Here is a 22,521-nt window from a genome sequence, read left to right as displayed (position 1 = left end):
CAACGAAGACCCAATGCAGCCAAAAATAAATAAAATAAAATAAATAAATTAAAAAAATAAAAAGAATGCCCAAGGCACATTTCTAGCACCAAATCCAAAACTCAGACTCAGCCAAGTTTAAAAGAAAGTCTGCAGAAGGTGGGAAGATGTAAGTGTGTAGAAAAAGACGAAGAAGAGTCGGGTGAAAGAGAAAGGAGAGAGGGACCAGTGCTGACTGGTCCCCTTCTCCCTGTGCTCCAACCACTGACGCTATCAGCTCATTTGAGCCGCTATTCCTGCACACTAGCAGGTTCAGAGCAGGACTGACAACCCTGCTCTCTACCACTGTCTGTGGCTAATTCGAATCAGACAAGAGTCAGACCTCTGAGAAGAAAATTATAGAAACAAAATATTTATTATTTTTCCAGAAAAAGATGACGAAAGGAAAGTGTGCCCAAAAGAGGGACACATAAGCAAATTCTGTGCTTTTTGCCATGTCTTCTCTAAATAACAGACCCCCTTTGGTAAAAGAAAACAACTCATGCAAGTTAGAACTGCCTTTGGAGAGCGAGGTTTAATTCTGACCCAGACTTATAATAATTTTTTAAAGTCCTATCAATTCCATCACCGTGTGGGAATTACTCGGATTTTTTTTCCCCTCTTCTAAAAAACCAAAGTGGCTCACCATACCCGGGTTTAGCTGAGGAAGTAAAAGGCATTTAGCATTAACTACCACTGAAAAGCACACTTAGCTTGCATCTCAAATTGTCTTCAGTAAAGTCTATTTTGCTTGCAACAGTGGTATTATCCTGATTTCTCTTCCCCAAGTTCTGTCCTCTGTAGTAGAGAGAAGCTGGGAAATGGTCTGGCTTAAGTCTTGTTTTTCCCCTTCTTTGACTTGGTAGCGCCTGGCCAGCGGAAGCCGCGCAGGTGCAGGCAGCCAGCGACGTTGTGGACAATGTAGTAGAGGTTCAGCATCGCGGCGGGGCTGAGGATGTCCACTTCCGGTTTCTTCTGCTTTTTCCCACGGGACTGGCTTCGGCCTTTTCTTTTCCCTTTACCTGGCTTTCAAAGACAGGTATATATACGGGGCGAAAATTAGCTTTATAACATTGACATTATATAATTTTCAACATTTCCTACCGAACTTAAGAAAAAAAATTCCTAAAAGGAAAAAAACTGTGACAACAAAAACTTGAAGTGGGAAGAGAAGTCATATGCAGTCTGATTCAACAAATGCCTTTTAAGACCCCCAGTTTAAAAGAGATCCAACCTGATTCAAGCGCCCAGAGACTGGGAGAGCAAGGCGGAGAAACTGAGGTACGACTCAACACCTAGATATTGTGGGCTGTGTCATTCAAGGAGAGGGTGAACTATAACGAGGTGACCCAGGGCGAGGAGAGAAGGCGAAGGGACAGGGTGCTCCGAGGGGAATGAGTGTACGGGGAAGGGAAGGCTGGTGCCAAGGGTAATTCTCATGGATCATGGCTCCCCAACTCTCACACACCTCCCCAGAGAAGACACTCTTTTAGCAGAGAAGCAGCGTTCTCCTGTTTCCTTTCTTTCAAAAACAAAACAAAACAAAACAAAAACTAACCACCCCCTGCCGCCAAGAACACTAAAAAAAAAAAAGACCCAACCTAATGCAACTAATGTGTGGACCCTGCATTTTGATTAGAACAAACAAGCCATGAAAAGACATTTTTTTAGGCAATTGAGGACATTTGACAATATCGAGTAATTGTTAATTCTATTAGGTCTGACAATGGCATTGGGTCATGGAAGGAAATGTTCCCACATTTCAGAGGTGCACACTAAAATCTGTAGGCATGAAATGAAAGAAGGTCTGAGATTTGCTTTAAAATACTGCACCTTCCTCATCCCCCTCCCCCCCAAATAAAGTATAGATGAAGCCAATGTGGCAAAATGCTTATAATTTCTGAATCTGAGATATGGCTATATAGGGATTCATTTTAGTATTCTATTTTTGTGCATGTTTGGAAATTTTCCTAATAAAAATTAAATTAAAACAGATAATTAGGATCAAATACATATTTTGGCATTTGTTATGCGATAGTCTCTACCTCATTAAACAGTCACGAGGATTAAGTGAGGCACGAACATAAGGCACTTAGCCCGTGTCTGACACGAAGAAAGCACTCAGTGAAGGATGTTGCCATCACCTTTATCACTGCTAATCCTCAGAGCTGTGTTTCAAGGGAGGGAGGTATCATTTCCGTCTTAAAAATGGAAATGCAGAGGCTCTGCAAGGTCCCAGTGCAAACCAGCATCCACCAGGCTCAGGGGTTGTGCTCTGGCCACAAGCACACTGCCAGGTTAATGCCCTCCCGGCAAAGGAATGGCTACCATCCTAACCTGGGAATAAACTATCTCCAAAGTTTTGCTAGAGCTGCACAAAGCTGAATGGAATTCTCTATGTCCTATGACCCACCCATACAGAAAATAAATGATGGGAATGCATTATTGAAAAAGTGTCTCTTCTAGGCAAGGGAAAGGAGGAGTGTATAAGTTATCAAGAATGCCTGCAAGGGCTAAATGTTTGTGTAAAATAGATGTCCTGTTCATAGCATCTCACTTAAAAAATGTCCCAAGTTAAACAAAGAGAAACATAGTCAATGTGTTAAAAACACTAAAATACATTTTGTGAAATGAAATGGAGGACACTCCTAGATTCAAAACCCAGAAATGAAGATGAGCTATATCTTGCAACACAGTGGCCCAGCTTCTGTGAGGAAATCCAAATGAAGAGAAACAATATGGAGTCCCATATGATAACTGCATCTCCTGATAAAGCATCACCTTGGGGTGTGGGATGTGCACTGCCATAAGCTCTTAAAGATTTTGAGTCTTGGCTTCCTTTCTGATTTTATACTTTTTTGCATGTCAAACACGCTTGACCTGGAATAACTGCCCCCAATAATGTGTGTGTTTTAATCTCTAAAACGGTTTGAGAACTAAGATCCACACCAAAGTTTGACATTTTTATTCAAAGTTCTCTTCTTTTTGTAGATGATTCTAAAATTCATATGGAAATGCAAAGAACTCTGAAAAAGAACAAATTTGAAGGACTAATACTACCTTATTTCTAGAGTTATTATAAAGCTTCAGGATGCAGACAGTATGGTATTCGTATTAAGATTAATAGAAAAGAGTCCAGAAATAGATCAACACATACACAAACAATTGATTCAACTGATTTTCAACAGAAGCGCCAAAGCAATTCAGCAGAACAAGGATAATCTTTTCAATAAATGGTGCTGGAACAATGAATGCCCATTTGCAAAAAAATGAACTTCGATCCATATTTGCACCATATGCAAAAATTAACTCAAATGGCTCATAGACCTAAATATAAAACCCAAAACTATAAAACTTATAGAAGAAAATGTAGAAAAAAACCTTTGTGACCTTGGGTTAGGCAAAGATTTCCTGGGTATGATATCCAAATTGATGTCTGTGAAAGAACAAATTGATAAATTCAACATCAAAATTAAAACTCGTGCCCTTCAAAAGATATAGTTAGAAGAATGGTAGACAAAGCCACAGATTGGGAGAAAATATCTGCAAATCATACGTCTTGAATGTGGTGATGGCTTAATGAGTGTATGCCTATGCCAAGCTGAAACTGTACATTTTAAATATGCACAATCTATTGTACATCAATTATACCTCAATAAGTCTGTTAGGAAATTTTTGTAAGGGAGTGAAAGTTTTCAGTTTCTGAGCTGGTTGGTTGGTTGAATGCAACTCTATGGCTCTTGACTATTCCTGGGCGCAGAACACGGAGCTCCTGACTTAAAACTCTCCAAACTCCTTAATGAAGACCATTCCTTCTTTCTAGTTCCCAAACTCGCCAAGCTCTTCCCTGATCCCTCCTCTTCCTGCAGATCTTCACAGAGAGCATAATTTGTTTCTTACCTTTGTGCTAGCCTCTGCTCAAAAACCACCTCTTCAGAAAAACCTTCCAGACATCATGCCTCTATTCTATCTATAATTAGGGTGACCATAGAATTTATTGCCCAAAACAAGGCACTTCAACAAACATTAGCTGGCACTGTCCCAGGCAAAGGGGGAGGAGGTACAGATGGCCTCTTAAAAACCCTCCCAGGGCTTCCCTGGTGGCGCAGTGGTTAAGAATCCGCCTGCCAATGCAGGGACACGGGTTCAAGCCCTGGTCTGGGAAGATCCCACATGCCACAGAGCAACCAAACCCATGCGCCACAACTACTGAAGCCTGTGCGCCTAGAGCCCGTGCTCCGCAACAAGAGAAGCCACCGCAATAAGAAGCCCGCTCACTGCAACGAAGAGTAGCCCCCGCTCACCGCAACGAAGAGTAGCCCCCGCTCACCGCAACTAGAGAAAGCCCACGCACAGCAACAAAGACCCAATGCAGCCAAAAATAAATAAATAAAATAAATAAATTTAAAACAAAACAAAAAAACCCTTCCCAGCAGTGTCACTTTCTATCTCCTTACCCTAAGCATTCACTATTTAATAATATTTTTTGTTTGTGTATTTATTGTATGTTTCCCTAACCAGAGGTTTTGTCTATGAGTTCATTGAACTTTCAGGACCTAGAACAATGTCTGGCATATTGTAGGGATGAATAAAATATGCTGAGTGAATAAAATGCAACTCAGGGAAAGCAAATGTAGATTTCTCCTTCTCTGGATTTTAAGATGCCTCCTACATTCATTTAACAAATTTTTAACAAATACTTCCTGTGCACGAGGTCTCATGTTAGATGGAGAGAAAAGCAGATCTGGGCTCCCGCCCTCAAGAAACTTACAGTCCAGTGAGGGGGAAAATCACAAACACATTTAGTCACTATCTATGCTGTGAAGGAAGCCCAGGGTACATGGCATTATGATGACATGTGATGGGCAGGGAGTGACCCTCGTCTGGGACATGAAGGAAGAAGGATTCCTGAAGAATGGCCTGTGGGCTGAGGGGTAGGGAATTCCCAGGCAGAGCAAACAACCTTTCAAGCCAAAAGGACCAAAAAAAAAAAAAAAGGTCAATGTGACTGGCCTGTAAGCAACAACCATGGGGGCAGTGAGAGGAGTTTAGGCTGGAAAAGTAGGCAGCGTACAGCTGTGGCCTGTAGGCCTTGCAAGCTAAGGTTTGACCTTTATCCAAGGAGCAGTGAGAAGCCATCAGCTTAAATGGCTTTACTTATTAAACCATTCTGCTTCAGTTTCCTGGCCTCTGAAAGAAAATGGCAGTGTCAACCACGTGAAGTAACCAGGGAATAGCTCTCAATTTAAATCAAGAGCTATTTATTTAGTGCTTTTACACGCAACACACTGGAAGAAACACAGGTTTACCAAACACACTTCTATACTACAGTCTAATGGGGGTGAGGATTAAGACTTTCCAAGAAACAGGCAAAGCACAGTAAGTGAGGTGCAGGAGGCTACGGATGCTTAGGAAGCAACAGGGGAGCAGGAGGTACTTCAGAGGTGGGTCCGTCTTTAAGTAGATTGATCAGTCGAGGTGGGGAAGGTGCAGAAGACTTCCAGAAGAATGTAGGTCTATGTGGGATGTGGTTTTGTTTTTGTTTTTTAAAGCAGAGAAGATAATATGGTAGATAAAGCTCAAGAGGTTGAGGCCCCCTTACCAAGGGCTCCCAGCGCCAAGCTCAAGCAGAGCAGTGCCTAGTTCAGCAGACAGTGGAAGTCCCTGAGGACCTGGTCACAGCCATTATGGGTTGATCAAACTGGCAGGGAAGGACAGAGGAGATGGACAGCCCCTGAACAGTGATGGGGGCTACTGCCAGAACCAGGCAGGTGGTAGTAAGGAGCAACAGTGGCAGGCAGGTCACAAGAGACTGGATGAGGACTCGGGAACAGGAATGCTTTCGAGTTTGCGGCCAGGAGAATGAACGTGCCATTGGGAAGTGCAGAGATGGTAGTGGTTAAAAGAGCTGGATTTTGAACACAGTTTGAAAAGGCTCTCTGATGGAGAGATCCAGCAGGAAGTTGGAAATGAAGGTTTGGCGTCAGTGAGGTTTGGTTTAAGATGTAGCTCTGTCAGCCAACGACTTGGGGTTCAGATGGAAGTAAGGCAGAAACCCAAGAGCTCCCTGCACAAAAGGTCTCCTTCCAAAGCCTTTCCTCAAACTGAGGTTGGAAGGAAGAATCCACTGTCTACAGCGGGCACTCTGAGTCCCACCAAGGCTTATTTTCTAATTCCGTAATCCACCGAGAGGAATCCCACCTGGGACGCTAGCGGGGGCAGCAGAAGCTAGATGCCTGGCAAGTCGCCGTTGGCACATACTGGCGCCCTGGGCATTTATTTTCTGGGTGTGAAAATTGCTCAACAGAACCAAGGGACTGCAACCAACCAACCCTCTCTTTCTCTCTCTCTCACACACACACACACACACACACAAAGGGCTCAGCCTGATTCTGCGGTTGCCATCCCTTTGGGTGGGCGCAGACCACCTAGCAAACCCCTCTCCCACCTCATCTTGACCCAAAGCGTTCAGATCACTGGACTGGACACCACCACCAACGCGAGGAGATAAAGGCACCAATCTCGTGGCGCGGGCAAATCTTAGTAAAGCGTGCCTCTACGACGCAAACGGTATTAAACTAATTTAACAAGAGCCTGGGAACCTCTTACACTTAAATAAGACGTGTATTACCATGGTAATGCTTTCTCAGTTGAGCAGGTGAGTGTGGCATAGATTCCTAATCCTGAAAGAGACCCCAGTTCTCCGCGTCGCTTGGGGTCGGCGCCCCCTCGCCCATTCCTGCGGCTCACGGGACTGCCACCTCCGCTCTCGCCCCCGAACGGCCGCAGACCCGGGACCTCGCCACGCTTCTCAGGAGCCCGCTCCCGCGGCGCGGCGCGAGGAGGCCGAGGCGCTCAGGGGAGCCCGGCGGGGTGAGGGGGCAGTCAGCCACTGGGCCGCCGTCACTACACGCTGGGACACCCACCGCAACGAGTTGCGGGCTGCGCGTCTCTGACGAGCGCGCCTCGCAGGCTGAAGCGCCGGGCTCGCGGGTGCCGGCGGGCGGCGAGCAACACGCCGCGCGGCGCGCGCCGCGGGGGGCGGGGCCGCACAGTGTTTACCTGTTGCCAGGACACCGGGGCCTGGCGCCCAGCCGTTGGACTGAGCCCGGCCCGCCCAGCCCGCCCGCAATCGCCTTTGTGAGAGCGGCCGCCGTCCCCTGCTGGCCGCGCCGCCCTGGCTGGGCCATTTCACCTCGCGCGACTGCGGCTAAGGTTGCGAACGCCCGGAACCCGGGCTCCGCGCGGGGGAGGCTGGCTCTGGGCGACTGAGGAGGGCGCAGGCGAGCTCCCAGCCAAAGCCGGCCGGGCGGGCGATGCTCCGCGTGTACCGTACTGACCTTGGAGTGGGCGGACTCGGCTGTGCGTGAGAGCTAGGTCACTCACTGGCTGACGTTGGAGAAGTTATCGAAGACTCCATGACCGTTTTTGGAAAATGAGATAAAGCCTTTGAGGATTGAAATGAAAATAACATGGGGAAATGTTTGTAAAAGAGCCTGTAATAATACAAACATTACAAAATGTTTTGGTTTTTTTGCGGTACGCGGGCCTCTCACTGTTGTGGCGTCTCCCGTTGCGGAGCACAGGCTCCAAACGCGCAGGCTCAGCGGCCATGGCTCACGGGCCCAGCCGCTCCGCCGCATAGTGGGATCTTCCCGGCCCGGGGCACGAACCCGTATCCCCTGCATCGGCAGGCGGACTCTCAACCACTGCACCACCAGGGAAACCCTACAAAATATTTTTTAAAGGCGCCTGAAAAAAGTTCTCATACCCGTCGTGGGATTACGCAAGGATACAGTAGATTCAGTTATGCTTCCAACCTTGAGTTCATCCTGACATCCTCCTCCCCGCAGTTGAATATACTGTTTAGGAGCTGGACCCTCATTCATTTTAATGACTCATTTCTTTTTATTCAAGTTATTAGGCATCTATCATGTGCCTGACACTCAGTTTTGGGCCCTGGGAATTCAGCCCTGAACGCAGAAAAGTTTTTTTGGGGGGGGATGTCAAATGGGGGACGTGGCAGACATTAAAAATGATAGGTGCAACAGGATGTATTACATTAGGTGTATTAAATTGATACGATGATAGCTGACTACTCTTTTAAACTGGTGAATGGGGAAGGTCTCTCTGAGGTTTAACTGAGATTTGGGTGATAAGGAGGAGTCAGCTATGCCAAGGTCAGGGGACAGGACATTGCAGGCCCAGGGCAGGAGGAGGAGACTGGACCCAGAAGCAGGGGTGGGGTCCTGAAAGGCTCTGCAACCAAGGGTAAGGTGTTTTTTTGTTTTCCTTCTTTTGATTGATGACCTCACTTCCAAAGGGGAGTATTTGTGTACCAGGTTCTCATGCATTTGCTTTCTCTAATCATCAACAAAGCAAACCCAAGTTCCAATGACTTTTAATTTGTCTGGTAGTTTTTTTGAGTACATAGGCCCTTGATATGGCAAATTCTCCTGCCTTCTGCCTGTGCTTTCTCCTCTGCTGGCGCCTTACTCTCTGGGTAGGGGTGGTGGCTCACACTCCCTGTGTACACTTCTTTGGGTCATCACAACTCTCTCAGGTTAACCCCTATCGGGCTCACTCCCAAATCTGTCCTAGTCCTGCTTTTCCTGAGTTCCAGATTGGAGGTCTGAAAAAAAAGACAGAAAGCACAAGAAAGCACGATTTGTCAGTGGACAGGTGAAACATAAAATGAACGGTCTAGTGACAATTGGTACAACTTCAATGGCAGCACCATCTTCCATTGACCAAATGGGTCTTCAGCCTTTGCACTGGAGAAAGCCCTAGCATTGACCTGAAGGGAGGTGAGGAGGGCTGCTGGGGGGTGGGGCTGAAAGGCTGACTTCCTTATAACAAAGAACGCAGGTTACTGTTAGAATCAAAGGAAAATGTCATTGACAACATAAGCATTTTTCTTAAACACCAGTCCACTTAAGAATCTCTTAATGTTTAGCACTTAAGATCCGTTTATTCTACAAGAACCGAACAAATCTTCCTGTATAAATTGGAAGATGATGTTAAATTTAGATAACTATTCAAACTCACATTGGAAAAGTACTAGTTAATTTTATGTTTATGAGTACACATCCTTATGTCTTCTTTATAAATAGTAACATTAACTGTGCTGTTCTTTAAAAAAAAAAATACCAGAATTAAAGTGCACATTCTTAGAATATTCAAACTTAGAATATTCTATCACTATCTTTCTTAGAAGTTACATTTAAAAATTCCTATTTATTCCTCTCTACTCCGGTGGTCGCTCTTCCTCCCTCCCTTCCTCCTTCCCTTCCTTCTCTTTTTCTTTTTATCTCATTAAGTTCAACAGTATAGCACTGTTCACTTCACCCAGTATAGCCCTCATTTTGAAGAGGAGGTTACAGAAAAAATAAAATGTTCTTTGTAGATAATCTCTGGTCAGTTACTAGGGTCCCAGCAGTGAGAACCTTGGGGTACAGTAAGACCAGGCGGGGCAGACTCAGGAAACTATCTAGAGCAGGGGTTGGCAAACTCAGTAAATATTTTAGGCTTTTCAGTTCTCATGTCCTCTTTTTTCCAACTACTCAACTCTGCTGATGTAGAATGAAAGCATTTATAGACAACATGTAAACAAATGAGTGTGGCTGTATTGCAATAAAACTATTATGGAAACTAAAATTTGAATTTCATAGAATTTTCATGTGTCATAAAGTATTTTTTGTCTATGGATTTTTCCCCTCAACCATTTAAGAATGTGATAAAAAACCATTCTTAGCTCACAGGCTGTATAAAAATGTTGGTGGGCCAGTTTTGGCCCATGCGCTATAGTTTGCTGATCCCTGAGCTAGAGAATTTAAATGCTATTTATTATTCTTGCTGGGGGATTCTTTAATAGGGAGGGGAATGAGGTGGAAATAACCAGCAATTTTTGAACACTCATGTTTAACAAGCATTATTCTAAGCACTATTATATTGACACATTTAATCCTTACAACTCTAGAAAGTAGGTAGTGTTATTACCCCCATTTATGGATGGGGAATCTGAGACATAGAGAGATGAAATAACTAGTCAGTTATCACACAGCTAATGGAGGCAGAGCCTGGGTATAACAACTCACCAAGTTGGGTCCAGCACTGTCAATCTGAGCCCTTATGCTGCACGGCCTTTCTGGGTAAAACATCTCACATCTTCCAGCAAAGACATATTTTCACAGGCATCCACATGGAGAATCTTTGTCCTGACAGCTCCATTAAGCATTTGAACAAAAAGTTACAGAATGTTCAAAGTAATGTTTCCATTTGGAGGCAAGGGGACAGATGGCGCTATCTTATTTAGTAAGAAAGTCACAGTCACCAAAGGTGTTTGAGCAGAGGTGGGATGACTTTTGTACTCTTGCAGTTCCTTTGAAAGACTTTATTTTCTTTTCTATAAAAGTAAAAATTTAAAATTCTTCCTTTTTGAAATTTAAATCTGGTTAATTACTGAAGGAGCAAATAGGCTGAACATCTCCCCATAGCCCACTCAGGCCAAATCTCATTCCATTTACAGGATCTGGGGGTGTCTGAATGGCCAGAAAAACTGCTTGTAGGAAATTACATTTCAGATTGCTTTGGCCTATTGCTATGAGAACTGAGTGAATCTCCCTTCACCTCATCCACCAGCACAACATACACACATGCAGACGCACACACACACACACACACCCTATTCTTCCCATCTATACCCTTTCGTATAACATTTCTTCCTAGCTAGAAAATGTCTGAAAGCAGTGTTAGGGAAGAATTATCTGATTTAATTATTTGATATATTAAATTTATAGTCATAGAAGAGAACATTGATATAGAAAAATAGATCTCCAGGATAAATGATAAGAGCAAGAATAGAACAGTACATTGTGCTTCTAATTGTAAAAAAAAAAAAGTCGATGAGGAGGAGATGGGTATTATCATGGGGATTTTCTGAAAGAATAAAAAATAGAAAAAAATATTGGCAGTGATTACTTCTGGGGAATGAGACAAGAGATCTGGGTTGGGAGATTAATTTTTCTTTGTGTACTTTGAAAATCATTTGAATTTTTTGCATGTATCTTAACAAAAATACCAATACATAAATGTATTCTTCAGTTTTACACATGTTCCCACATGTCATATCCTCTACCCAAGCCTAAAACTCTTTCTTTACTTGAATCTCCTTTGACTACATCAATAGCTGCAAGTATTTTCTAGATAAAAATAACTTCCCTGGGTCTTGCCTTAAACCTCTAATACTGATAAGAGTAAATGAATCAATATTGCTATTTGTTAGTGTCTGATGAGTTTTAGTGGGTTGAATGGTGGCCCTCCAAAAGGTATGTCCATGTCCTCATCCCTGAAACCTGTGAATATGGCAAAAGATAAAGATATTTAGATTGCTTCCCTGTTGGCGCAGTGGTTGGGAATCTGCCTGCCAATGCAGGGGACACAGGTTCGAGCCCTGGTCCGGGAAGATCCCACATGCCGTGGAGCAACTGAGCTCACGTGCCACAGCCGCTGAGCCTGCACTCTGGAGCCCACGAGCCACAACTACTGAGCCCACGCACCACAACTACTGAAGCCCACGGTCCTAGAGCCCGTGCTCTGCAACGGGAGAGGCCACAGCAGTGAGAAGCCCTTGCATTGCCATGAAGAGTAGCCCCCGCTCACCGCAACTAGAGAAAGCCCGCATGCAACAAAGACCCTATGCAGCCAAAAAAAAAAATTAATTAGAAAAAAAAGTTAAGGATATTTAGGTGGTTACAGAGCTCATCAATTATAGCATCCAATGAGATCAAAGTCGTGAGTTTGATTGTTGTATGAACAAGTGTCATTTTTGTTCCAAAAGCACAGGTGAACTTTTTTTTTGGGGGGGCGGTGCTGCACAGCTTGTGGTGTCTTAGTTCCCCAACCAGGGATTGAACCCAGGCCCTGGCAGTGAAAGCACCGAGTCCTAACCACTGGATAGCCAGGGAATTTCCCCACAGGTGCATTCTTAATCTCAGCTAGTTTTATTGTAAATATGGGTCATCTCAAGAAGGACTAGAGGAATGAATTCTAACTTACCACTACTTGGGGGAAAAACAGAAACCATCAAAACACTTGTCTTTATATAACAATGATTAATAATTGTTAGGCGGAAGAGCCGGGGATCTATGGGCAAGAAAGGTCAAGAAAGCCACACTGCAAGTATCAGCATAAAGCACTGAAATGAGTGTTTTCAAATATTCACTGGAAAGCTGTTGATATTCTCAAGAAGAATCTCTAGGGAGTTCCCTGGCGGCATAATGGTTAGGGTTCCGGGCTTTCACTGCCTTGGCCTGGTTCAGTCCCTGATGGGGGAACTGAGATCCTGCAAGCTGTGCAGTGTGGCCAAAAAAAAAAAAAAAAAAAAAAAAAAAAGGAATCTCTCAGATAGTCCCACCACCAATCTCAAGAGCTCCCTGGGAAGCTGCTCTGACTCACTGTCTACCCATATGCAACTTGCCTCCCTATAGGTAGTATGCTTCTCTGGACCAATGTTAGGCTCACCTACGTGAACTGCTTTTTGCCAGTGGACTATGAGCAATTTAACTTGTGCCACATCCAAGCAGGAGCTTTATTTATTTATTTATTATTCTGTGAGTAGTGTTTGTTCAGTTGGAATTTCTTCTTTTTAAAAAAAATATTTATTTATTGGCTGCGTCAGATCTTAGTTGCAGTGCACAGGCTCCAGAGTGTGTGGGCTCTGTAGTTGCAGCACGCCGGCTTAGTTGCCCCACAGATTGTGGGATCTTAGTTCCCCAATCAGGGATCGAACCCAAGTCCCCTGCATTACTAGATGGATTCTTAACCACTGGACCACCAGGGAAGTCCCCAAGCAGGAGCTTTAAATGTGTTTTCGTGGTACGGTTTGGTCTTTTGCTCCTGCCCTTCACTATGAGAACAGTATGTCCCAGGTAAGGGCTATTCCATCAGCCTAGTGCCAGAATGAGACAACATACGGAGCAGAGCTAATCTAGCAAGTCAATTGAGTTGAGTAGAGCTGCAGCTGCTTGCCAGAACCAAGAACAAGAGAAAAATGTTTGTCATAAGCCACTGAGATTTTGCAGTTGTTTATATCAGCCTAGCCCCAGGGAATACTAATGCAAGATTTTATATATTCATCTCTCTAATTATACCCTTCCTTTCTAGATCTAATGTCTTGATTTTCTTGTGTTGAAGAAGTTAAAGACCAAATTTCTAACTCCAGTACAATTCTTTTTATTAAAGTACTTCAGTAGAGAAACAGTGTTATCAACAATCAACACAAACTTTACTGAAATATTCACAAATAAAAATCTTCTACTTTATAAATCACTCAAATAATGTTCTTCTGTGTTGTAACAGTAATCACCATTGGAGGTTGGTTACTCTGATTTATTCCTAACCACACACATGTATTCTCAAATTGGGAGATTCAGATCAGTTACTGTAACATATGGGGCTGGCTATCAGTACCTGAATGCTAGTCCCAGAAAGTCAGTAGAAAAATGATGTAATTTGAAACTAATCATTTATCTTTGGTGCCTCAGTTTTTCCATCTGCACTGAGAATTTCCATTAGAGAAGATTTATTAAAAAATATGAAATGTTAAAGTTTAGCATACATCTATGCCTTGGAAAGAATTCACATGCATTTTTTTTTTTTTTTTTTTTTGTGGTACGTGGGCCTCTCACTGTTGTGGCCTCTCCCGTTGCGGAGCACAGGCTCCGGATGCGCAGGCTCAGCGGCCATGGCTCACGGGCCCAGCCGCTCCGCGGCATGTGGGATCTTCCCGGACCGGGGCACGAACCTGTGTCCCCTGCATCAGCAGGCGGACTCTCAACCACTGCGCCACCAGGGAAGCCCACGTGCATATTTTTAAGAGGATAACTTATCTGCTCTTGATTAAATTAAATACTATATACTGTTTATTCAAAATAAATAGACTGATAATTGTTCTTTCCTTGAAAGTTGTCTTTTCACTTAAATCACATTAAAATCATAGGTTAATAGGGTTCAATAGTGTTCAATAATGATATACTCAGTAAATTACTTTAATTGCAATGAGGACTGCTGTCCTACTCAGACAAAATTTACAGACTATTTTAAGTTTTATCCATTACATACTTACATTCTTCATGACCTCACCATAAAAACAGAAATCCTGCTACCCGTAAAGCACAAAGGAGTGAAATTCAAGCTATAATCAGAATTTTGGTATAGTTCCTTTGAAAATCATTAGCAATCTATCCTGACTTCAAAAGAGACTGTGGTTTACAAAGGATGGAGTAAATAAGCTGATTTTGACTAGACGTCCTGGCACAATTAAAGTGGCCTGGTGCTATCATAAAAAACATTCAGTAGTGTCCATGTTGCAGGGTGGGGGCATTTAAAGTAAAAAAGCTTGAAAGTATGGATGCCATAATTCTGAGGACGGAAGAGAAATAAGATGATCCTGATTGAATCAGAAACTTTTCTAAAAACCATGTTTCGGTTGGGAAGACTGTGATTCTGCTGTAAAAGGGAGAAGTTTAAAGAGGTTGGTACATCAACCCTTACATTTTCAAAGAAATGCGTAATACTTCTAGGTAGAAACAGTATTGCTAAATACCCACATGACACTTTGAAACTGCTAGCAGTAAAAAGGGAAAAAAAATCATTAATCAACATAGGAGACAAAGAAAAATGGTAACCTGTGATGCTCTCGCTGTTCTATTCAATTAAAAAAATAAATCAATCACAAGCACAAATGGACATGCCATCTCAATAAATAAAACCTCCTGTAGATAACTTGTCATTTAAAAATGAATTGGATGAAAAGAATAATTTTCTGCAATGTACTCAAGTCATTTTAAGACTGAAATAGTTTCAGAAAAACATGAAACATCCTTAGAGGAGGCCTGACTGTTTTGTACTGGTTGTGGCAGAGCACTCCATGCCCTATACAGAGTACACAAGGAAATACTTTTCACACTGAACATAGATCTCTTAATAAAGAAAAAACACTACACAATATACCTTTCTATAACATGCAGTATTTAGGTAATAGTAAATCATCATCCTTCACAAAGAAGATGCAGTTGCTCTAAAAATCATCTCAGAGCTAATGATTTTAGAAAAGGTGTCAGAATTTTAAATTTAAAATACAGACTTAATTTCAAAGTTGGGTTTGCCAAACCTCTGGTAATTCACGGTGAGCAAGAAGGAAATGTTCTCCCTATTTTATGACCTGCACTTCCCATTACCTATGATGAATGCCATGAGTCAAATGCCATAGTAAACTTATTCTCACTTTTGGGGCCAGCAAAGGCTAGCCTGGTTCTAGGCAAGACGAAAGCAGGGAGCAGTCCCACAAAAGAGCCTGTCCAGGACTGATCCAGCAGGAGATTTCAAGGGCAACTGGGCACCCAAATGACCCCAGGGCAATTAGATCAATTTTTTATCAGTCAGGCTCCCAGCCTTGTATTATCTCCAGGCCTAACTGCTCCCATAATAGTCCTGAACTACACTGGATGTCCTAAGCCTGGGTCACTGCTACCCTGGACAAGCACTCCTAGAGCTGGAAACAAAGGCTGAGTGGGCAGGGTAGGCAGAGCACCATTTATTGGAGCCAACCCCCATCTATCAGATGCCTGTTGACAAGAGCTCAGTCAGTGATTCTGGAGCAGCTCCTCCCAACAGATGGGCTGTGAAAAAACCTCTCTCTCCAGCCAGAGCTCATATGAGTAGTGGAAATCCTCAGGCAGATCCAACCTCTGCCCCAGCACACTCTGCAGGCAGTTATCCACAGGTGAAAACTCAGAGTCCTGGGGTCTGTCATACCGGCGGCTGTTAAAAGCCTCAATGTTGGCCCTCAAGGTGCATTCTTCTGCTTGGAAGTCCCACGGCCTGGCATCGATGTCTGTGTTGGGAAGATTAGAAAGAAAAAGATGTATACACCTCAGGACACTGCTCCTCTTCCCACAGAGCATGGTCTATGGGATACCAACAATGCAACTGCTCAGAATTTCCTTTTTTGTAAAAAGCAATGTACAAAGTTAAGTATATAACACGCTGCTAGTCAGGTTTAAAAAATATACACATGCCCACATACATATGCTTATATATGCAGAGACTATCTTTGGAAGAGTCTAGAAACTGGTTAACAGTGATTACCGCTGAGAAGGAAATGAGGGCCCTGAGGGAGGTAGACTTCTTTTTATTGTATTTCCTTTCCATTATTTCACTTTCTTGCTAGTTATATGTATTATATTTTCCAAAACAGCATCTCAGTTCCCTTTATTGAACTTTCCTTAGGAATAGGAGTTTCCCACTTGAACAAAATCACAGTTTTCAAGGAATGGTAAGAGGCAGGAAGGGGCACAACAAGGAGAACCAGAATGAACCAGTTACTGAAGACTTTCCTGATTCCATGGAACCTCCTCCAGCACACGAAAAATCTATATGCAGCTTATGTTAAGATTATGAGGTGGGGCTCCCCTGGTGGTGCAGTGGTTAAGAATCCGCCTGCCAGTTCAGGGGACATGGGGTCGAGCCCTGGCCTGGGAAGATCCCACATGCAGAGCAACTAAGCTCGTGCACCACAACTACTGAGCCCACGTGCCACAACTACTGAGCCCACGCGCCTAGAGCCCATGCTCTGCAACAAGAGAAGCCACCGCAATGAGAAGCCCACACACCGCGACGAAGAGGAGCCGCCGCTAGCCGCAACTAGAGCAAGCCCGCGCACAGCAACAAAGACCCAACACAGCCAAAAAAAAAAAAAAAAAGAAGCAAGCAGACAAATCCAGAAGGTGGATATTCTGCAGAGCAACTGGCCTAGTTCTTCAATTATGTCAGTGTTATGGGCGGGGGAAAAGAACCCTGCTAGATTCAAAACAAATAAAAGGATATAACAATCAGATGAAATTTGCGGTCCTGGGTTGGATTATGACTTGGAAAAGAATAGCTTTAAAGAATATTTTGGGGCAACTGGGAAATTCTGAACATGGACTTGATTATTAGATAAAATGAAAATGTACTGATATAGAAAGGTAGAAATAATGTTAACTAAAAAGAGAAGATTATACACAACACTGTAAAGCAACTATACTCCAATTAAAATTAATAAAAAAAAGAGAAGATTACAAAATAGCATACACAATTTGCTTTCACTTAAAATGTAGGGCTTCCCTGGTGGCGCAGTGCTTAAGAATCTGCCTGCCAATGCAGGGGAAACAGGTTCGAGCCCTGGTCTGGGAAGATCCAACATGCCGTGGAGCAACTAAGCCCGTGTGCCACAACTACTGAGCCTGTGCTCTAGAGCCTGTGAACCACAACTACTGAGCCCACATGCCACAACTACTGAAGCCCACACGCCTATAGCCCGTGCTCCACAACAAGAGAAGCCACCACAATGAGAAGCCCACACACCACAACGAAGAGTAGCCCCCGCTTGCCACAACTAGAGAAAGCCCATGCGCAGCATTAAGACCCAATGCAACCAAAAATAATAATAATAATAAATAAGTAAAATGTATGTGTATATGTAGAGGAAAAAATCTGTAGGAACATACAATAAGATTTTGGTGGCAATCTTTGGACGGTTCAAATATGGCATAAATATGGTAATATTGTAAAGTGTTTGCTTCCTTGTATTTTCTAACTGCTTTGTAATAATAAAAGGTTATTTTATTTTTAAAAATCTCTCAGAGAGACTGTCATACACAGTGAAATAAGTCAGAAAGAGAAAAACAAATACCGTATGCTAACACATATATATGGAATCTAAAAAAAGAAAATAAATGGTTCTGAAGAACCTAGGGGCAGGACAGGAATAAATACACAGATGTAGAGAATGGACATGGGGAGGGGGAAGGGTAAGCTGGGACGAAGTGAGAGAGTGGCATGGACACATATACACTACCAAATGTAAAACAGTTAGCAGTAAGCAACCGCATAGCACAGGGAGATCAGCTCTGTGCTTTGTGTCCACCTAGAGGGGTGGGATAGGGAGGGTGGGAGGGAGACGCAAGAGGGAGGGGATATGGGGATGTATACATATAGCTGATTCACTTTGTTATACAGCAGAAACGAACACACCATTGTAAAGCAATTATACTCCAATAAATATGTTAAAAAAAAATCTCTCAGAGAAACCTGCCACTTAAAGGAATGTTTTGAAAAGGGGTAATTATCCCTCAATTGACTTGTTCTATAAAATGGATTTTCTTAGTTTACATGGGACAGGGTACGTGCTGGAATTTGAGGCAGTGCCTTAACGTTTGTTACAGCACCTGACTATAATCATATATTTTCTCATCTAAAATATGTAACAATTCATACCAAAAGAGTAGAGATGCTTGTTTAGTTTTGTTTCAATCCTGGGCAACTCCCAGAGGTCAAAAGCTCTGAGAATACTCACCATTCCCATAAGCCCAGTCGTCATTCATGCGGTGGCGTACTTTCTGATAAATGGCTGACATGGTTTTCATGTTGCTTTTCCTCCACTGGCGCCCGAGGTACTTGGTCTGTATTTTTAGCAGCTTCAGCACATAAAGTTGCAGCATGGCCTGTTTGACCTTGAGGGCCCGCTTTAAGATTGGAGCAGATTTAAACACTACCAGCATCTGCCCATTTAAAGAGGGATAAGAATGAAGAAAGATAAAGATATAAAGTTTCTTTGGAATTTCCAACTCACAGAAAAATTAAGCCAAACCTGGCTAACCTCAGACTACCCTGGGGAGCTTTGGAAAATCTATGGTCCAAGCTCCACTTAGACTTAGTCTTTAAGAACAGACGAAGCACTCCATTTATATTTCACAATTCAAAATTTCTAATATTCAAAGTGCAAAAAAATTTTGTCAGCCACACATCCCCTTTCCACTGTTACCAGTTTTCTGTGTATCCTCTGGAGATAATTCTATGTATGTGTATGTTACTTTTATTAACAAAAATGATAGCAACTACATACCCTTTCACCTTGTTCCATACCTTGATTTTTTTTGAATTTTATTTATTTTTATTTTTTATATTTTTTTATACAGCAGGTCCTTGATTTTTATTTAACAATATATTTGAAAATTATTCCACAGCAGTACAGAACCATCGCATTCTTTTTAATGATTGTATTAGTATTCTATTATAAGGATGTACATAAATAATTTAACCAGTTGGTATTAATGAGCATTTATGTTTTTTCCAATCTTTCATGATTACAAAAACTGCTGCAGTGAATAATCTTAGACTTGTATCATTTGAGATGCATGACTATAATCCAAAATACAATGCTAACTTCCCTACCACAGCTGCCCTGAGGGAGGGTCCATATTCAGCTCCCTGAAAAGAAATGGACCGGTAAATAATTATCATAGAATAAGTAACCAGAATTAGGAGATGCTAAGTCTTATGGAGCGTTCAGTGTCTATCTATAAAGCTCGCAAAGCGAGAAGTCCATATTTACTAAAGATAAAAAAAAAACCAATTAGGCGGACACCATGATCTGAAGCTCCACTCACCATGGTTCTGGAATGCTTCCATTTGGTCAGTTTATTGAGCAGCCTCAGAAGGTTGATGCAGGAAAAGAGGTTCCTCCAGCAGAACTGGTTGTTGTCTCCAGCTTCCTGCAATAAGGCATGCTCATCATTATCTCAACACCTATAAGGCATTCCTTCCCACAGAAGTATGGAAGTCACTGTTGGTCAGTTTAGGTGAGGCCTTCCATATGAAATGCTACCTCCTTTCCATCCTGCTCTTCACATAGTGAGGCATCAAGGCATGCAATATTCTTCAACTGAAAACACACAGCTGCCAATCCTGGAAGACTCTGTACCTAGAGCAAGTACTGGCTAGAAAGATGGTACATGAACACAGAAACTTCATTTAAGCAAGCTTTCTTGTGTAGCTTTCTGCTTTAACATCAGAAAAGAGATGATAGAATTTTGCCCCCATATACTCTGCACTTAAGTAAGCTATGTTTATAATTGCTAAGAGTTATTCTGGTAGATTTCAAACTATTGGGTTGGCCAAAAAGTTCCTCCGGGTTTTGTAAGTTACAGAAAAACCCGAACGAACTTTTTGGCCAATCCTATATATTGTATGGATCTGATATTCATTACAATTAATTCTTGAAAAAATCAACCTCCACCCTCCTTTATCAAACCATATTGCAGTAAACTGCTTCATTCTCTAGCATGGAAGGAAAAACGGCAGATGGCTTATTGGAACCAGGTGTTTCTCTTGAATGTTTCTTGATAGCTTGTGAGCACCCAACCAGAGATAACAGATGGATGTCAGATCAGAAACAGGTAACTACTCATAGAAACATCTTTCAGGGACAAAAATAAGAGTCTGGGCTTTGGGGCTTGCACCTATATACTGGTGTCAGAAGCTATATAAATCAATTAACACACCTGGTGGTCAAACTAACATCTTGGAAATTTCTCACGTCTACAATGTGAGAGAATGTAGGAGTGGGAGATGTGTAGAAGTGAACTGCTTTCTGGTGAGTGGAAGATTACCCCCTCCTTTCCCAAATTAATTTGAAGCAAGCAAGGCAGACATACATCAACTGTGGAATGAACAGCCAAGACTTTTGAGAATATTAGGCTCTCCTAAGAAAGAAATAAGACTGAGGATCAAAAAGGTGCAGGGAAACTTTTCAGAAGTATTGTTTAGAAATAATGTTCTCCTGCGAATTCCCTGGTGGCCCAGCACTTAGGACTCAGCACTTTCACTGCAGGGGCCCAGGTTCGATCCCTGGTCAGGGAACTAAGATTTCACAAGTCGCACGGCACGGCCAAAAATAATAATAATAATGTTCTTCTTCCTCTAGTAAATGTTCAATATTGTGTTTAGAACTAGTCCCAGGAAAGCGTTTTTTCTTTTTTTTTTTTTGCAGTACGCGGGCCTCTCACTGCTGCGGCCTCTCCCGTTGCAGAGCACAGGCTCCAGGTGCGCAGGCCCAGCAGCCAAGGCCCACGGGCCCAGCCGCTCCGCGGCATGCGGCACCCTCCCGGACCGGGGCACAAACGCGCGTCCCCTGCATCGGCAGGCAGACCCCCAACCACTGCGCCACCAGGGAAGCCCGCTGTTTTGTTCTCAGAGAGACTTCCATGGGAGCCTCCACTCTAGTGCAAAACAGATCAGGTTTTATAGATGTTACATTTTGTGTGGTTAACAGAGGAGGCAGACTCCTAAATGCTTATGTTTTAAAAAGAAGCAGGGGAAACAAAAACGTGAGAGAAGTAAGTATATTTCAGCTGTGAGCTTTCTTCATCCTGACTTCTAATACGGTAGCTGCATAAAAAGACTTGCATCCCTTGTGGGATATGGGAGTAGTGGCATGGTCTTGGAGAAGCGGCACTGGAGTAGGCACCAGGATACACGGGTTATGGCTTCAGCCCTGGCTGTATCACCTTAGGCAAGTAATTTCCCTGTTTCCTGTAAGAGGCTGAACTAAGATAACCTTTAAGATCCTTTTATCTCTGACCATTCAATAATTCTGTGGCTTACTTTCTCCAGTTGGCTTAAAAGTTAAAGTTTTGAGGGAGAGAATGCTGATTGTGGCTGCCTTTTTCTCAGAGCTGAGTCTCAAGAGTCCCAAGAGCTGCCCCAGTCCCCTCCTGAAGGTAGTCTCACCTGCCCAGGGCCCTTCCCTCTGATAATGCTTCCCTGATGTCTATAACTCCACTTCTTGCATCACCAGATGCTGCCTGGAGTGGGCACTGAAAGCACACATGCTGGTCAGCGGCTCTCTCTGGAGAGCTGAGTCCAGGCTTGTTGTCTTCTTTGCTGGAGCCCTGCTCAAACCTTCTCCCTTCTTCCAGCCCAACAAATAATCTTTTTCCCAGAAAAAGGTCCATGGGTGCCCTTTCAGAATTGCCTGTATTGAGAGTTTTTTCTTTTTATGTTCATTTAAAGCAGGTTTGGGCTTCCCCGGTGGCGCAGTGGTTAAGAATCTGCCTGCCAGTGCAGGGAATATGGGTTCGAGCCCTGGTCCGGGAAGATCCCACATGCCGCGGAGCAGCTAAGCCCGTGTGCCACAGATACTGAGCCTGTGCTCTAGAGCCCGCGTTCCAAAACTACTGAAGCCCGTGCACCTAGAGCCCGTGCTCCACAATAAGAGAAGCCACCACAATGAGAAGCCCGCACATCACAATGAAGAGTAGCGCCTGCTCACAGCAACTAAAGAAAGCCCGTGTGCAGCAACGGAGACCCAAAGCAACCAAAACCAAATAAATAAATTTATAAAACTAACTAACTAAATAAAGCAGGTTACCTTCTTCCTTCCTCTTTTTTTTTCAGGACTCAGCATATTAAATAAGATGCAAACTTCTTCATGGGGATATATTTTGTGAACAGCAGCACTTGGCTGTATTCTCTTGTTCCTGGTACTTAGCAGTATCCAAAGCAAGACCTTTACTCACTTTCAACCAGCTAAAATTAAAAAAGAATTGCCCATGTTCCACTCTCACAAATAAATATTTGTTTGCATATACATTTGGTCTGAAGATTCAGTTTAGCAACCAC

At 43.1% G+C, this 22,521-nt stretch overlaps 2 protein-coding genes across 4 annotated transcripts in view; both read right to left on the bottom strand.

Moving 5' to 3' along the window:
* Positions 1-421: 421 nt before the first annotated feature.
* Positions 422-4,739, bottom strand: SMKR1 (small lysine rich protein 1). Its single transcript, XM_029233066.1, has 2 exons — positions 4,719-4,739; positions 422-1,044 (listed from the first exon to the last, which is right to left on the bottom strand). The coding sequence occupies exons 1-2, from the start codon at positions 4,737-4,739 to the stop codon at positions 850-852; spliced, it is 216 nt and encodes a 71-aa protein (XP_029088899.1). The 3' UTR covers positions 422-849.
* Positions 4,740-13,239: 8,500 nt separating this feature from the next.
* The window catches only part of STRIP2 (striatin interacting protein 2), a 44,048-nt gene continuing 34,766 nt past the window's right edge, over positions 13,240-22,521 (bottom strand). For 2 of the 3 annotated variants that reach the window (XM_029233939.1, XM_029233940.1), the window contains 3 exons: positions 19,509-19,613; positions 18,416-18,620; positions 13,240-15,913 (listed from right to left, as the gene is read on the bottom strand). In XM_029233939.1, coding sequence (XP_029089772.1) covers positions 15,663-15,913; positions 18,416-18,620; positions 19,509-19,613 — 561 coding nt within the window. In that variant the 3' untranslated portion in view covers positions 13,240-15,662. Of the gene's footprint in view, positions 15,914-18,415; positions 18,621-19,508; positions 19,614-22,521 lie in introns of those variants that run through there. The other variant, XM_029233941.1, reaches the window with a different exon arrangement.

The sequence above is a fragment of the Monodon monoceros genome, unplaced genomic scaffold, assembly GCF_005190385.1.
Source record: "Monodon monoceros isolate NGI ecotype Baffin Bay Population unplaced genomic scaffold, NGI_Narwhal_1 Super_Scaffold_2, whole genome shotgun sequence".
NCBI classification, from domain to species: Eukaryota; Metazoa; Chordata; class Mammalia; order Artiodactyla; family Monodontidae; genus Monodon; species Monodon monoceros.
Note: the sequence above shows the minus strand (reverse complement) of the source record. Positions and strands in the feature narration are given on the sequence as shown.

Excerpts from the sequence above, each read along its gene's own strand:
- SMKR1 (XM_029233066.1), bottom strand. The coding sequence starts at position 4,739 with ATGAGACCTCGTGCACAGGAA. Across the intron at positions 1,045-4,718 it reads TGAGACCTCGTGCACAGGAA|CCAGGTAAAGGGAAAAGAAA; the intron begins GTATTTGTTAAA and ends TGTCTTTGAAAG.